This window comes from Anoplolepis gracilipes, chromosome 3, assembly GCF_047496725.1.
Source record: "Anoplolepis gracilipes chromosome 3, ASM4749672v1, whole genome shotgun sequence".
NCBI classification, from domain to species: domain Eukaryota; kingdom Metazoa; phylum Arthropoda; class Insecta; order Hymenoptera; family Formicidae; genus Anoplolepis; species Anoplolepis gracilipes.
The window spans coordinates 1,779,775-1,796,750 of record NC_132972.1 but is presented as its reverse complement, the minus strand read 5'-3'; the positions used below and the strand labels follow the sequence as shown (position 1 = coordinate 1,796,750).

General features: G+C 29.9%; 3 protein-coding genes across 8 annotated transcripts; 1 reads left to right on the top strand and 2 right to left on the bottom strand.

Annotated features, from left to right (window-relative positions):
* Positions 1–81: 81 nt before the first annotated feature.
* LOC140663621 (prolyl endopeptidase) lies at positions 82–9,026 on the bottom strand. Of its 6 annotated transcripts, XR_012046295.1 has the most exons (16): positions 8,618–9,026; positions 6,960–7,051; positions 6,604–6,815; positions 5,885–6,004; positions 5,369–5,592; positions 5,104–5,291; positions 4,734–4,959; positions 4,151–4,310; positions 3,854–4,054; positions 3,607–3,789; positions 3,376–3,489; positions 3,039–3,187; positions 2,752–2,964; positions 2,337–2,664; positions 753–2,127; positions 82–412 (listed from the first exon to the last, which is right to left on the bottom strand). XR_012046295.1 is itself a non-coding variant. In XM_072887886.1 (15 exons), the coding sequence occupies exons 3-15, from the start codon at positions 6,739–6,741 to the stop codon at positions 2,062–2,064; spliced, it is 2,310 nt and encodes a 769-aa protein (XP_072743987.1). In that variant the 5' UTR covers positions 6,742–6,815; positions 6,960–7,051; positions 8,618–9,026; the 3' UTR covers positions 82–2,061. The 6 variants fall into 6 exon arrangements, 5 of the variants coding, with proteins under 5 accessions (XP_072743987.1, XP_072743991.1, XP_072743989.1 ...); XM_072887886.1 differs by having other exon boundaries at positions 82–2,127; XM_072887890.1 differs by lacking the exons at positions 6,604–6,815; positions 6,960–7,051; positions 8,618–9,026 and adding an exon at positions 6,497–6,515 and having other exon boundaries at positions 82–2,127.
* Positions 9,027–9,262: 236 nt separating this feature from the next.
* On the top strand, positions 9,263–11,565 carry Lipt1 (Lipoyltransferase 1). The gene is made up of 4 exons (XM_072887896.1): positions 9,263–9,772; positions 10,180–10,287; positions 10,579–10,792; positions 10,998–11,565. Exons 1-4 carry the CDS (start codon positions 9,263–9,265, stop codon positions 11,360–11,362), a joined length of 1,197 nt encoding a protein of 398 aa, XP_072743997.1. The 3' UTR covers positions 11,363–11,565.
* A 319-nt stretch (positions 11,566–11,884) lies between these two features.
* Positions 11,885–15,837, bottom strand: LOC140663624 (uncharacterized). The gene is made up of 4 exons (XM_072887895.1): positions 15,293–15,837; positions 13,951–14,184; positions 12,778–12,938; positions 11,885–12,635 (listed from the first exon to the last, which is right to left on the bottom strand). Exons 1-4 carry the CDS (start codon positions 15,662–15,664, stop codon positions 12,032–12,034), a joined length of 1,371 nt encoding a protein of 456 aa, XP_072743996.1. The 5' UTR covers positions 15,665–15,837; the 3' UTR covers positions 11,885–12,031.
* Between the last annotated feature and the right edge of the window lie 1,139 nt (positions 15,838–16,976).

Sequence of the window (16,976 nt, the reverse complement as noted above, 5' to 3'; positions counted from 1 at the left end):
GCAATAGATCGAATAAATGATATCATATGTCAACCATATAACGTTGATTGTCTCGTTATGATCAAAAGATACGTATGTTAGATATCGTTTATATGTTTAATTTTTACATAAATTGAAGTGTGATCTTAGATACCTTAGCTAAAATAATTTTTCATCGCATTTTTTTATTACACACATAATTAAAGTTGTACTTTCTTTTATTAGAAAATATAAATAATTTCAAATATACACACTTTATGATTACGCCGTATTATAGAAATTCGACCTATCGAATAAAAGTGTTTGCCAATTTCAATATTGCAATTTTACCAATAGTAAACACACATTTATTCTCGGTATATCAATAGTTATAATAAAAGCTGATTTTTATAACTACATTATTAATTACTCCATTTTCTTTTCCATGACAAAACTGAAAAATTATCTTTTTATTGTCGTATTCTTTATGTTATTTTTATAATCTTTTTATGATCTATTTATTACACATTTATATATATATATATATAAAATAAAAATTTAATTCTTACATTGAATTCTTTAATAGCTAATTTCGTGAAAGACAAATAATGTAAGACTTTCCATTATTTTCTATTTCAAGAGATATATCAGAATTGTTGCAAGTGTTATGAAAGCACGAGTGTTAACGCGAGAATGTATCGAGTATAAAATTATAAATAAATTTTCAATATAACGCATATGTGCGTTCATGATATATATTAATATTCATAAGCATAATTAAGTAATTTACTCACCAGAGAGGATTTATTTGTCACCTACTAGAGAAATATTATTTTTTGAGTAAATTTATATTATCGTTATAATATCAAGAATGCTCGCCATAAACATGTCAAGCTAGTTCTCGTTTACATCATGGATCCTGTTTCCTCACTGCAATCACATTAAATTATAACGTCAGAAGCAAGAAATCATAAATTTTTTTTTTTGGAAAATATGTTAAACTAAGTATTTTATTTATACATATTAATAAATAAATTAATAAGATATTCTCTATTTTATTACTTTGCAATAGTAAATGGACATATAACATATATATTTTCAATGAAAAAGAGATTTATAGTTATTATATTTATAATCACAAATTTCAAAACAAATCTTTGATATATTTTAAGAATTTATATTATCGAGTACAAATGTTTGCATAAGATAAAACTTACTTATTTAAACTGTTTATGACATATTTTGCTAACAAAAAATTTATATAATTTCTTACTTCTGATATTATAATTCAATATCACCACAATAAGCGACTAGGATTAATTTATGCTAATCATATATCCGGATATCATGGTATTTTATCTAATATTACGGTTTTTACTTTTTTTCGCTAAAAAACACATACATTCGCATTGATAGCGACACTAGTGATAAACATTATATAATGGATTTATAAACAGACTTTATAAATCCATTATAAATTTATAAATATATTTATACTAGATTTATAAATTTATAAATAGATTTATAACAAAAAACTTTACATAGATAAATCTACTTGATAATTATATGAAACTATAAAATTGACGAAACAAAGATATACTGGGACCTAAGGATTTAAAAGGGGCTCGTAAGCTAACTTCTTCGTTATACATTTTTTTTTAATAACAGTATTTTATAACAGTATTGATCGATTTTATCCTTGCAGATTTTAACATTTTAGCATTCTCTTTATAGAATGAGAAAAGATTTAGAATGAAAAAATGTTTTTCGAAACTAGAATTTGTTCAATGTGGCCGACTATTAAATATTAAAAATTAAAACGCTTAATATTTTATTCAGCAAATTAGCTTTTAAACGAATCAAGAATACATTGTCATACAATATCATAAAGTATAAAGTTTGTCGTTTTTATTCGACAATAAGGATACAGTATTATTATAAAAGAATTTGTAATTGAAGCATCAGATGAATTTGTAACAATATATTGCAATACATATGATAATCGCATAAGCGCTTTTAGTGACGTCACATTATAATCCTTTGATTTTTTTAAAGATTTATGCAAAATGTGTTGTAACTTACATTTCTTTTGAGCTTCATTAATTATGATTTAAATTCCAAACCCAAGGATTGTACAATAAATGATAAGATATCAGTACTTTCTTCAATCTAAAATAGAATATTTGCCTGTTAGCTGAGTTTTTAAATAAAATCAATTATATATATATATATATATATATATATATATATATATATATATATATATAATTTGTTTTATAACAAATTGTTCTACAAATATATATATATATATATATGTGTGTGTGTGTGTGTGTGTGTGTGTATGTATATGTTTTAAATACAAATTTTGCAATACTTACCACTTTCATGGTTGGTTTTCCACCTCCATGACCCGCTTTAGTATCTATTCTTGCAAGTATTGGATTTTTTTGTTTTGATATGTTTCCAAGTGTATGCTGAAGAGTTGCTATTAATTTAAGAGTATGCAAGGGTACAACGCGGTCATCGTGATCAGCAGTCAGAAGTAACGTTGCCGGATATTGTATATCATCAAGAGGTACTTTTACATTATGTAAAGGCGAATATTTCAACAAATTTTGGAAATGCCTGGCATCATCCGAACTTCCATAATCCGAAACCCAAGCGGAACCAATAGTAAACTTATGAAAACGCAACATATCCATGACTCTGTAATCATCAAAAAAATTTTAGTTTTTGGTACTAAACATATTGCGAACGCAGAATGACAAAAATGTTGAAAATATATTAACTAACCCAACTTGAGCTATAGCTGCACCGAACAAATCAGGTCTTTGATTTATGCATACAGCAACAGCCAAACCACCATTACTGCCACCTTGAATCGTCAATTTTTTCGAAGTAGTGTATCCATTTTCTACAAGATATTTTGCTGCATATTGAAAATCATCAAATACATTTTGTCTATTGAAGAAACGTCCCGCATTATGCCATCTTTCTCCGTATTCACTATAACAAAGAATGTCACATTTTTCGTGCAAGTAAACTATTTTATATAGATTTTCCGTGTTTTATATTCTTACCCTCCTCCACGAACATTAGCAACAGCAAGTACTCCATTTAAATGTTGTATAAAGACGAGTCTTGTAACACTAAATGTGGGTTGAATACTCGCATTAAAGCCACCATATCCATAAAGTAAAGCTGGCATAGTTCCATCCAATACAGCATCCTAAATTAAATATTTTCACTAATAATTTTTAACATTGACGATAAAAAAACATACAGAATAAAATACATACATAAATTTAGTAGTCTTCAAACATTTTTAAGTTTCTACTTATTAAATGCTCACAGGCCATATTAATAATATAACACGTTTAATATTTTACAAAAATATGTTTTTTTTAATATACATACACTCTTTGTTACTATAAACATGGGAATTTTTGTACCATCCTTGCTTGGATAAAATATTTGACTAGTTTTATATAAACTTGCATCAAAACCTTTCACTTTAATTTCTCGCAATATCTATAAAAACAAAAACACAATTTATTAAATCAGTTTATAACTATATTTAATATAACACTTTTTATTGTATAAAAAATATCATACTTGGATAGATATTTAAAAAAAAAAGATACTAACTCGTGGTTCCTCTTCTTTTTTTAAATCGATTGTATATATTATGCCAGGGGTTAGGAATGATGTAAATTGATAAAATATTTCGGAATATTTCTTTTCGCCTGAGAATCCGACAACAGTACCAAGATCAAGAGGGAATGTTCTAATCATTTGACCAGTTTTTAAACAATGCAGTTGCAAAATATTCTGTAAAATATTTAGTAATCATTATCTATTATTTACAACCATTAACATATTTTATATAATTTACCTTAACATCTTGTATATAACAAGCAACAAATTTATCTCCATCTACAGCATCAGCCCAATCCAATACATTCTCAGGATGTTCTGGCAAAAGATCAACCCATTTATCCTGTCCATAATCTAACAAATCTATAGCTATTAACTTGTAGTTAGGTGCATTTTTATTTGTGCGAAATACAGCTTTGGTACCAACATTGGTTATGTACTGAAAAAATAAGATTTAGCATAAGCAATAGCATAAATATTACAAATTACAAATAACAAATATAATAAGTTTAAGAACCAAATATATACTACTAACTTCATAATCAGCTTCAAGTTTATCAACAACTTGTGTTAATGGCAAGTTATTAGTTATGTCCATTCCAGCTTTTAATGGAGTAAAGTAAACTAAATTATCTCTGCAATCCTTCAGAGGAGTAACAATGAGCCAGTTGCCACAATCAGATACTTCTGCACCTCTAGTAAGACAAAAAAATATGTATCAAGTATATGTATAAAAAAAAATCAATTCTATAATTTGTCTATAAAGAGAGTTATTCTTTTTTTACTTATGTTATATATAAATATAGTAAATATATTCAGATTTTAAATATTAGCATCTAAATATAACTTTATATACATTAAAATTTGCAAAAATTATGTACAATATCTTATTTTTTTTCACTATCTAAAATATAAAAATCAAGAGATTACGCTCTGTGAAAACAACTTTAAAATTTCACAAGTCATTCAGAGTCAAACGCTAGCGATAATGAGTCAGTTTCATAGAAAACATTTTTCTTTAAAACTGATCATTGTGGATCAAATTTTAAAGTTGTCTAAATATATTTTAGAGTATAGTGTTATGAAAAGAAATTAAAAACTGAAATTGCACAACTCACATCCTCCACAATGGTTCTTCAGGAAACTCAATTGCAATAACATCATCTGATTGCGACGTACCAACAATGTGATAGCATAGTTTTTGATTTTGATTACCTACAGTTTCTGAACCATCAGTTTTTCCTTGTTGATCTCGATATTGTCCATAAAAGATGCCACGATTGTCATGTGTCCATGTAATTGGTGAGAATTTTACTTTTTCCAAAATTTCTGGATATTTTTCACCTACATAAATACAAAATTTATATATATATATATATATATATATATATATATATATATATATATATATTATATATACTTTCAATAAGTCAAATACTATATAAAAAAAACTTAAAAGAATTGTTAAGATTTTTTGCATCATCTTACCAGTTTGCGCATTCAGAAAATGGATAGTACTCCAATCAGAACCACTTTTAGATAATCCATATGCAAAAATGCTACCGTCTTCGCTAAAACTGCTACTGGTAATTGCAACAGTACCATCTTCGGAAAGAGTATTAGGATCAAGAAATACCCTTGGTTCACTTTCAAGAGTATCTTGTACATAAAAAACACTGCAATCATTTATTAATTTATTAATTTAAAACCTGCTTATAAATTTACATATAAAAACATATATCACACATTGTACCTTTGGTTTTGTAAACCAGTATTTTTATAAAAGTAATATTTTCCACCATGTTTGGCAGGGCATGAATATTTTGGAAAATCCCACAATTGTTTCAATCGATCATGAATATTGTCACGTACTTTACATGCAGCCAAATATGGCTTAGTAATAGCATTTTGAGCATCGACAAAGGCTTTTGTTTCCGCTGAGTCTGGATCTTCCAGCCATCTATAGGGATCTGCTATCTAAAAAAAATAAAAATAAAAAAAAAATAATATATGTATATATCCTTCACATAATACAAACTACAAATTTATAAATTACAGATGTCTTATCCTTCTAATATAACTTGAAATATTTAAATTGTATTTATATGATAAAATGCCTTTCTTTAGAGTCTTCACTCAAAGACTAATCGTTATTTGATTAAGAACTTAAAGTCGAATATGAAAAATATCAAGAGCCAAATATTTTTATGAATAAACAAACAGATACTTTCGCAAATTAACGAAATCACTTTTCAAGATGCATTCTAACCTCAACGCCGTGATAATCATCGACGACGCTTTCATCCCTGCGTGCCTCCGGATACTGTATTCTCGTCATAATCCTGTTCGTTTTTTGTTCGGCGTTCTTGTATCCACTACAAACTGCCGCCTAAATATACACCGAAACTTTGTTAATATAATATTTACACGCGCGCAGAGTCTCTTTCCATACACGCGAATTGTCAGTAGAGGCTAAATGGGGCTAAATGCTGAATCACGTGAGCCGGACTGATACACCAGTCAATATGTTCTGGCGTTTCTATAAAAAAATTTCAAACTACAGCTCAAATCATTTAAAACAGAAAGAGAGACGATAGAATGTCAATCAAATTTATGCACAAGTTTCTTTTCCGCGAAGGATATATATACATAGAAAAGGACGCCAATCAAGGTCACGTGACCGTCGCGACGTTTAATCTAGGTACTCCAATATAGTCGAAAAATATGTATACATATGTATTATGCACTTCCATTCATATATAACGTACTATCAATCAAGACTGCTACTTCTCTTTTAACTAGCAATATATCATATATGAATGAAGGTATATGAATGATTATTTTATTACTGCCCATACGAGCACTCTATATCGAAACGCACGGTAAAACACTCCGAAAGCGGTACGTGGGCGACTGGGATGACAGATAATAATAACGTGTATGAAAAGAGGATGCGCCTTTTATGGTAGTTGGGTAATAAATTCTCACAAATGTGGATGTTGACGTCACGTGGCGCGCCGATTGTAAATCTCCGCAATTACTGACTGATATCTCTACCGAGATATTGAGACTTTTGAGCGTCCTACAGCACCGAAATCTATTCAACGTGCGTATCACGCGCATCATCCTTTTCTCACGTCACGTCGCGACGTAACTCCCAAAAACGTTCCATTTCTGCGGCCCGGTTTAATTCAAGCGCTCTTTGTTGCGACATAATAGCTCAATTTATATTTTTTCATGTAAAATAATAATATAAAATATAATATATATATATATATGTTAGGAATACTTATTTCTCATCTTTTAATAAAATAAAATATTTCTATTAACGTATATATACTAACATTTTTATGAAGACAATTAATTCAGTTTCAAAAAATTAATTACTCCTGGATTAACAAGTTTGCTAATTCCTTTATAGATGCTATTCTCTCATCTGTAATATAAATAATTAAATTAATTAACAATATTAGCAATCATAGTTTTTTATAATGGTTAATACGCAATGCATTTACGTATCTCAATAGAATTATATTCTAACAAATATGCTATATAGTGTGTAAAGTAGAAAGACTTATATTAACTAACGCGATAAATATTGAGAAGATATTGATAGCGATACATACATTGACCCGCAAAATCTTGGTCTTTTATATTTTTTATGCGCATCATCATATATAAGTTCAACATCGGTAAGGCTCTTCATGGGGGGGGAAGAGAAAAGTACGAAGTGATAATAACCTGCTTATCAGTAGCCCTCTCTCGGAGTGTGCGATAGTAATTGACACGTGAACGATTAACGACTTTACACGAGTGATCCAACACGCATCATGTTGCGAGTACAGTGTATGTACATGTAATATCTTCGTTATAAATAAATAGAATAGCAGTGAAAAAAAGATTTAAGTGCGTTCGTCAGCTTAAAGTAACGCGCTGATACGATGTTTGCGACATTTATAATCGAAAAAGTCACCTATATATACATATATATATACTATAACTTAATTATGGGCGAGTTTTTTAATTCATCGCCTGATGAATCGCATGATGCGTAAATACAAGACGTGCTGCATTTGCGCATCATACGATTGATCAATTGATGAATTAAAAAACTTGCCTTATTTTATAATATGATATTTAAGTTACATGTGTATATATTATATATATATATATATATATATATATATATATATATATATATCATTTTGATATTGATTACGATTGGAGCAAAATGTAAACAGATTTGTGCACTCGTCTCAATTCTATCAATATACAAATCAAATTATTAAAATAATTTGATCGAATAAATCTCATTAAGATATATCTTTAAAAAAAGCTTATATATCTAAACTCCTTTTTAATACTCGATAAATGAGAAAAAATAAAAGACATAAAACTTTTAAAGAAAAATATCACATATAAACTTTCATCTGTTTTAAATATATACATGTACCTCATCTGTGATATGCCTAATTTATACCATATAAATACATATTTCCATAAACTTTTTTATCAAAACCACAATTCGCAATATTATATAATATTAAGATTCGCATTTTATCAATGACGTAAGAGAAAACGAGAGAAAATACATATTAATTAAATTATATAAAATTTTTAAAAAAGAATCTACGTAATATATTATTTACTTCTCATGAGCTTATACGCGCTGCAACATAAGCTCTTTAATCGACAGCCAGACGTATCGCAAAACAAGACGTCTGATGATAATACGCGATTCGAGAATGTATGTACTCTCGAGATAACAGGCGAAGGGGGGGGCCCCTTATCGCGATATTTACGCGCCTGAAATTCGGTCGTAAGTGGGGAGTGGGGACGAGTGGAGGTGGAGAGTGGAATAGAGCGAAGACGAAGAGCGCAAAAAGGCCACCGCGAGCCGCGGCCGCGACTTGTATCACGCATCCGTCAGCTGTACTTTGCGCTTTGAACTCAGATAACCTCTCCGAGTTCCGAGTAGCTAAACGCGATCCCCTCTCTTTACCTTCGTCGCCAGTAGAGAAGGCGTCGTCTTCATATAAAGTCTAAATCCGACAGCACGCCTCATTCCGTATTCATCGACGAGCATCGATCGTATTTGCAGCGTCGTACGACGAATCGAGGAAGGTTACTTGTGTGTTGTGTAAACGGCAGCAGTCGTCGCCAACGGACATCGACGTTAGCGCAGGTTACCCCGAGCGAACTTACTTCCGGCGCGGGTGATTTAACTTGAGATTCAAACTGTCAGCACACGGAGGAATGCAAAAGGACTGCCGAGATTGTTTGGGTATCCGGTACCGCATCAACACCCTGGACCAGACCTGGAAGTGGTTGCATCAAACTATCGCCCTGCACGACTACCTGATTTCCGTCACCACGAGCCAGACCAACGTCACGAAGCATCTCCATCAATAAAGGTCTATCAAGAGATATATATATATATATTATATATTTTGACCACTGAGCCAAGGCTGATCTTACCCGTGACACAGAGGTATTTCACAACTCAAAAACCTCGCGATTCATCTTGTCAGACCAAGACTGATATACAGACTGAGATATAGAAGTCACGTGACGTTAACCAGGTAGTCCGCAGCCCAGCCAATCGAGTGTTCGTCAACCAAGTTCCACAGTTCTTTCACGTGACGCAATGTCTCTGTCCGTCAGACTGCTCATCTCCAGACACTGTTTCCCGTGTCTCGGCGGGATTCGAGGAGTCGTCAGACACGCGTCGACCTACACCACGAACAATGACATCGACCCGATCAAGAAGTCAGTATTCATCTCGCAATCCACGGATGTGATTGTCAATCTGGCGCTGGAGCACTGGCTGTATCGCAACTTTGACTTTTCGAAACATCACGTGTTGCTTCTTTGGAGAAACGATCCGTGCATAGTATTCGGTCGTCATCAGAATCCCTGGCTCGAATGTAACGTTCATGCGGCCGAGAAGGAAGATATCGTTCTGGCACGACGAAATAGCGGTGGCGGTACCGTTTACCATGACAAAGGCAATCTCAATTTAACTTTCTTTACATCGAAAGAAAGATACGATCGAAAGTATAATCTCAACATCATCACAAACGCCTTGTTTCGACAATGGGGTTTAAAGAGCGAGATCAACAAACGCGACGATATTATAGTCCAGGGAGATTACAAGGTATCATTTAATGTAATTTACCTAAAGAATCATCTTATTTGCGAAATATTATTTAAACATTTTAACTAATTGTTAAATTAATTATATGATTTATTTATAACATAGTCGATATAGATGTACAGTCAGTCACTATCATTACATTAATATGATACAATTAATATGATAACGAAATATTTCAATACGAATAATGTAATGTACTTTAAATGTATGTGTGTGATTCTAAAAATAGATTATACTCATTCCAAAATAGAGATAATTTGTTCACTCTAAATTTATTTAAAAATTATGAATTATTTATAAGTGTTATCATCGTATCAATTATCTCTTTTAAGCGAATTTCAGAAATATATATAGAAATAATTCCTTGCATTTATTTTAACTACACAATTTTTGGCATTATTGTATAGGTATCTGGAACGGCTGCAAAGTTAGGAAGACCGAATGCTTATCATCATTGCACGCTTTTAGTTGACGTGAATAAAACTAATCTAAGTTCGGTTCTTGAAAAAAAAGAGGTAAGATTTTCTTTGGTATGATTGACGTACATGCATATAGATATGCTTTTTAAATATGCATTTACATAATCATGAAAAACAGATACAGCTGCATATGTGCTTTTTAAATATGCATATACGTGAATCATGAAAAACACAATTTCAAGACAGTTGCGAGACAACAATATCATGATGGCATTTAAATATCGCTATTGTTTATGGAAGATCATTTCATGATTTATGCATAAATAGAAGTCACATAGAATATCATACATGAAAAGAAGAAGTAATGAATTACATGCATTCTTTCAGAATGGTATCGTTACGAATGCAACGACTTCTACACGTTCAACAATAAAGAATTTGTCCGACATAAATCGAAATATCCAAATGGATAAGCTTATATCTGCTATTGGCTGGGAATATATGCGTACAAAAGCTCTCGTTCTCGAAGACGGAAGATATGCGCTTGTTCAGGAACAGAAAGGCTTCCAGTATATTAATCCAACTGAAAGTTGGTTTCCTGGTAAGTAAATTAACGCTTATTATTCGAAAAATATTTTGAAAGTAAAAAAACACGATTCATATACACATACACAGAAATACACATTTTTCTTTTAACAATTTTGAAATCTTGCTATCGCGATTATTGAGAATAAAATATATGTATAAAGTTAGTTAATAATAATGGATTAAAATATTTTTTATAAAAAATTATTATGTGTATACAGGAATCGATAAGTTTGTCGACGAGTTTCGTTCCTGGGATTGGAATTTCGGCAAGACACCAAAGTTTACAGTTACTCGTACACTCGATGTTCCCGCTCACGATGGTAAAATGCATCGTTTAAATTTAAACTTGGAAGTACAAGATGGTATCGTGGAGGAAATCAGAATGAGCTTGCCCGCTGGATTAGTATCGACCGACTTTGATCAAGATGCGAGTGTGATTAGTAATCTTCGTGGTACAAAATACAACCATGAAGTAACAGAAAATATAATCACCGCGATTGGTGGCAAGATTGTTACGTTAAACACGATCCAAAGCGTAGATGAAAGTAATGTAAGAAGATTTGACGAAGTTACGCTGCAATGACCTGAAACTTCGGACAGTCACACGTCTGTTTGAATTGTGTTCAAAAACGAAAATAATTATATATATAATATAGTTACTAAAATTTATATATACATATTGTATTATATATATGTACAGATAACGTATTATGTGTATATAATATTTTATACACACAAGAAAAAAATTCTCAAAGTTTTTTTTTCAATATACGACTATCATATCAATGCACTATTCATTTATTAAAAATGTTACAATAAAACATGTGCATGATTATTTTACTGTTGACATACATCATATGAGAATGATGTATATTATACGTTAATTTTCGGTTGCATTATTATATTGAGTTAAACTTACTATATAAATGCAACAAATTTTTTAATTGAAACTCTTGTATTAATTTGCCGTATAAAAACAATCTAAATTGTTTGCTGTAATGAAGAAAGATTTGAAATTACATCTATTAATACACATTAAACTTTTTTTCTATATAAATTTTATCTATTAAATCTATTAAATTAATAATTTTAAAATTTAAATAATTTATTTTATCTCATAAAATCATATTTTGGTAATTCTTTTGTAAACAATATGATAGATATGTATGTACTGTCAACAGCCTACATCTATATCTATGCAACCAACGTCATTTTAATCAATAATAATATAACATTGTTCAATCTAATTATATCATGTACTGTTTATAGTAGCATTATTATTTAAGTTTGTTGTAACGGATGGATTACGATAAAGTCCTGGTCGTAACATGACATCATGATATGGTGGCGGTGGAGTACCAGGACAAGATATCGTGTCTTCATGGAAGACAGAATCTTCAAACTGCCATAAACTTTGCAATAACGAAATTCTTTGAGTATCGTTGTCTCTTCGTGGGTGATAGTCGCGGCAGCAAAATATCTTCTTCGAGAGCCAAATATAACACATAAGCATGCCACTGGCGCTACCAAGTAAAAATCCTAATGTGAAAAACCAATACGGCGATATAGTATTTAATGTTTTCGTAAAGTTCGCCTTGTTTGTCGTATTAACACACGTAGTCATGTTTTTGTATATCGATGTAATTGCAGGAATTTTCTTTGTCGTTATCATATTTTTTTTTATGTTTGAATCCAAAGTTATCGAGGGACGACGCTTTATCTGTGGATTGTAAACAATCATTTTCTCAAATTTCTTTGGCGCTAAAGTTTTTGTACATACTGGATAATATTGTATATTCCTACGGGCCAAATATATTTGTAAATCGCCCGTAAGATTATCACAAGACCAAGGATTCCTGAAAAAAAAACATTAGATACAGGAACATTGATCATTAAAAAATAATACTTTATTTCCGAATGTTTTTGAAAAAATTCAGGTATAATAATATAAAAGTAAATTTAAAAAGAAATAGATTATCAAATTTCTCGTTGTCTCACCCTTCTATTAATAATGATTTCAAAAAATGCAATTTGTCCAAGACAACGTTATCCAATTGAATCATCAAATTGTTTGAAAGATCAAGAGTACGAAGATTTGAAAGTTCGATAAACGCATCTATCGGTACATAACTAATTTGACAGGAACTCAGAGTTAAATCCTAAAAAAATGAGATTTAAAAGTTAAATAAAAGTATATACATATATCTTTGTTTATAACATTGAATTGATTGTTATATACATCTGTTTATAATTTTTTATAATATAGATATTACATAATATATATATATATATATATATATATATATATATATATATATATTTAATATGTATAATAAATATATGTGTATAATATATAAAATATGTGTAATATTATTATGAATAAGTATTTTTCATAAATGGATTATTTTCGTAATGTAATATTTCTATTGTAATGAAATTGTAATATATTTACATTCACACACACACACACACACACACACACACACACACACACACACACACACACACACACACACACACATAACTTTTGTCCTCCTTCAAAAAAAAAATTTTTATCTGAAATATTTTTTTTTAAATCTCATAATTTATAAATATTTGACTGTCAAAAATAAAATAGCTTGTATATATACTCGCGTGTGATAACGACGCAATGAGTCATGCGTCTGCTTTCTGTACCAAATTTAAATATAATATGATATATTCCTGATAAGAAAAAAAATCAAATTTATTTGATTGTCACCTCTTGGAAGGCACTGGCAAACCACAGAGAGTATCTTACTATGAATGTCGCTTTAATCTAGATCATTCGGAATAACCGGCATTAAAACTGTGGGTCTTATAATTATTGAAAATGTATACCACAGATATATGGTCACTATCCTCTGACAAGAGGAAAGGACTCTGGTAACCGATGATATATAAATATGATATATAATTAATTTAAAGAATATAAAAGAAACACATGCGTAAATGTCTACAATTTCACTGCAATGAAAGTATTACACTAGCACTGAAATAATCCATTCGTGAAAAATATTTGTAAGATATTTTATATAATATACACACATTTTATATAATACTATTTTATAATTAAACATATACGCGATATTGATATAAATGTATGACCATTGTATACATTTTTTAACGCTAAATTTATATTTCTGTTATTACCGTGAGCCAAGGGCAGTTCAACTTCGGTATATGAGAATTGAAATTATTTTTTGATAATCGGAGAATTCGCAAATTTTTTGTTGATATGAAAATATCTGGCAAAAGATAGTAAAGATGATTCTGGGATAAATCGAGAACTGCCAATTCAGATAATCCATCGAAAGCGTTTAAACCAATTTCGCTGATTGCATTCGTAGAGAGATTGAGATATTTAAGTTTCAACAATTTTTCGTCCTAAAATAAATAAGAAATGTTATGTTATATTTCTAAATAATTGGCGAAAAATATTAGGAAAATTAAAGCGTTTTTCTCACAATTTTAAAATCTAATTGAATTCTAAAGCTATAAATAGTTTTAAAATTCAGTTAGAATTTTTAGCTTCACGCATATCTTTAGGCCTTTATCTTTAGAAGTTGTGTTAAGTTGTTCTTTAGAGAAAAAGTTATTCTTATGATGAGATTTTTCTCTAAAGAATTACAAGATTATGGACATTTCTTTGTTTAAACGTCTAAAGATAAAAGTAAGTCTAAAGGCAGGTAAAAATAAAAATTTCAATTAAATTTTCGAATCATATTCATAATCCTATTAGAATTCAAATAAAATTTTTACGCATACTTTTAGAGTTTTATCTTTAGATTTTTAAAAGTAAAGAAATGCATTAAGGGGGCACTCGCAATTGCGGGTCGGAAAAAAAAGCTTTTTTTTGAGAATTTTTTCTGTCGAAACTATTATGTCGCTTCTTCTAAAATTTTTACACTGCACAAACAACATTTAAACTATATTTCAGAATTTTTTCGGAAGAATGTCTGATAGTGTCCACGTAACGAGCAATCTCCAAAAGGCATTTATAAAAAAAAAGTTCGTTTTAATGTTGTTTTGATATCGTGTAAAAATTGTAGAAGAAGTGACACTATAGTTTTGACAGAAAATATTCCCGAAAAAAAGCTTTTTTTTCCGACTCGCAGCTGGGTGTCCCCTTAATTTATTGCTTTTCAGACTATTTTTCACAATAAGAAGATTATTAAAAGATTTTGTAATATTGTTTTCCTTTTCCTTCTTATGGATTTCCATCTTTAGAAAGAAACGGAAAAAACAGAGTTGATGGAATGGAACTCAAAAGATCATTTATAAAACATATTCGAATAGATGTCGGCGATTTTCTATTAACAAAGAATTTTGTTTAAAGTCTCTGTAGTTTATTCGTCTTATTGTTAGAATATTACCAGTAGAATAATATCAGGTATTTGTGTCATTCGTGACGGATGAGTTGAATAGAACAAACGAATCTTTCGAAAATATTCGTTGAACGTATGGTACGACAAATACGCTTATGCATACTCACCGCTAATTCATAATTATTTAAAATAGATATCGAATTATTCGACAAATCCAAAGCTTGTATGGTGTTCGGTACACCTGTATGAATGCTATAAAGATGGCGTCCGATACAAGAGGCGTATTGCAATCCGTACCAAATATCACAGTCGCACCACAATGAGCATTTTTCGGATAAATGCATCGAAACACCAATTACAGCTACTTGAAAGACGAGAGCAATAAATAAGATTTTTATTGTTTTACGTGTCATGGTGAACCGTTCAAATTGTACAGAGAATATTAGGCAATAATTTTGACGGATCATAATTGATATCCGACAATTTCGCGCACATCGTCGTTCTTTACCAAGCACGAAACTGCTGTCAAGCACTGGCATAATCTTATCTCACCAACGTATATGACAAAGCAATGTGTATATTATGATGTGTCATACTGTTACCTGTATTTTTACCTACTTGTATGCTTTCTAAGAATTTATTATCTAACAACATTATTAATTCTCATTCCGTACTGATGGATTATTTTTGTCTTTTGATTTTTCTAACAACGTCAATTTCTCGAAAACAAATAATCGTAAAATAATATATTTAAGTAAATTATTTTTCAAATTTATTATTTTAATCTTTATTTAGAATGTTCAAAGAAGGTATATACATTTTTTGCAGATTTTTTAAAACACTTTTACATATTAATAAACTTATCGAAAATACGCTGACTCACCTGTACAGGTAGAAAATGCCAAAAATAATAATACGGTAAGGGTTAATAGTATTAACAATATACATCCCTGCGGGAGATATCTAATCCTATCACCGAACAAAACATATTCTGTAGGATTTCAAACGACTTATTATGAATTGTACTGTAGATTTATGGTTGTATTTTATCTGCAATCTATCCTTGTCAACTTTCATCTTAGCAGAGAATTTTTTATACATTTTTAACGTATATCGTCAAACTTTCTAGTAAATTTTTGTAAGATTAATGTACAAGAATGCGTTCTTTGACAGAATACATACGGTACATAATAGCATGTTCTATTATAAATACGAGTTTCCTTCTTAAAAAACTGTTTTACTGCAAGTCAAAAGAACCGTTATAAATTTATCTGGCCGAATAAAAAATATTCTTCCGGTTGAGAAATACTCTTTTAGTTTAAACGGAAGAGGAATAAACCAAAGTTTCGAAATATAGTAAAGTTTGCTTTCAAATGGTTGATTTAAAGTTATATTATTATTTCTCCTTTGTCATTCCAGTATAAACTTTGTCAGTAATTTGGAGAAAAATACAAAGCAGAAGAAAGCTTAATTTTTTTAATTCAGTAATTTTTCGGATATATCTATGTCTTGACAGATTTTACTGTTGTTTTTATGATCATTTAAAAAGCAATTTGTATGACAGACGAAACACACAAAGAAAATATGACTCATTCTTGTAAAATTAATTTTTGATACCCTTTTGCAATCAGTTTTATATATTATTGGTATGATTACGTATTGCGTGTAATTGTAACATGATATTCAAATTAATCTGAAAGAAATGCAGAAAGATAAGTACACGTGATTTCGAAATATTCTAATTGACAACGTACATCAACATTTTTCAGGATCTGTAACTAATATTGCGGTATAATTGTCTAATAAAATAAAAAAAAAAAAAAAAAGAATTTTGTTTCATTTATTTATTGT

Coding starts and splice junctions, on each gene's coding strand:
- LOC140663621 (XM_072887886.1), bottom strand. CDS start 6,741: ATGATGCGCGTGATACGCACGTTGAATAGATTTCGGTGCTGTAGGACG. Junction 6,005..6,603: donor TGACGTCAACATCCACATTT/GTGAGAATTTAT, acceptor GTGTATATTTAG/GCGGCAGTTTGTAGTGGATA. Junction 3,188..3,375: donor TGTTTATAGTAACAAAGAGT/GTATGTATATTA, acceptor TATTTAATTTAG/GATGCTGTATTGGATGGAAC.
- Lipt1 (XM_072887896.1), top strand. CDS start 9,263: ATGTCTCTGTCCGTCAGACTGCTCATCTCCAGACACTGTTTCCCGTGT. Junction 9,773..10,179: donor TAGTCCAGGGAGATTACAAG/GTATCATTTAAT, acceptor ATTATTGTATAG/GTATCTGGAACGGCTGCAAA. Junction 10,288..10,578: donor CGGTTCTTGAAAAAAAAGAG/GTAAGATTTTCT, acceptor GCATTCTTTCAG/AATGGTATCGTTACGAATGC.
- LOC140663624 (XM_072887895.1), bottom strand. CDS start 15,664: ATGCCAGTGCTTGACAGCAGTTTCGTGCTTGGTAAAGAACGACGATGT. Junction 12,939..13,950: donor TGAACTGCCCTTGGCTCACG/GTAATAACAGAA, acceptor TCATTTTTTTAG/GATTTAACTCTGAGTTCCTG. Junction 12,636..12,777: donor AAATCATTATTAATAGAAGG/GTGAGACAACGA, acceptor TTTTTTTTTCAG/GAATCCTTGGTCTTGTGATA.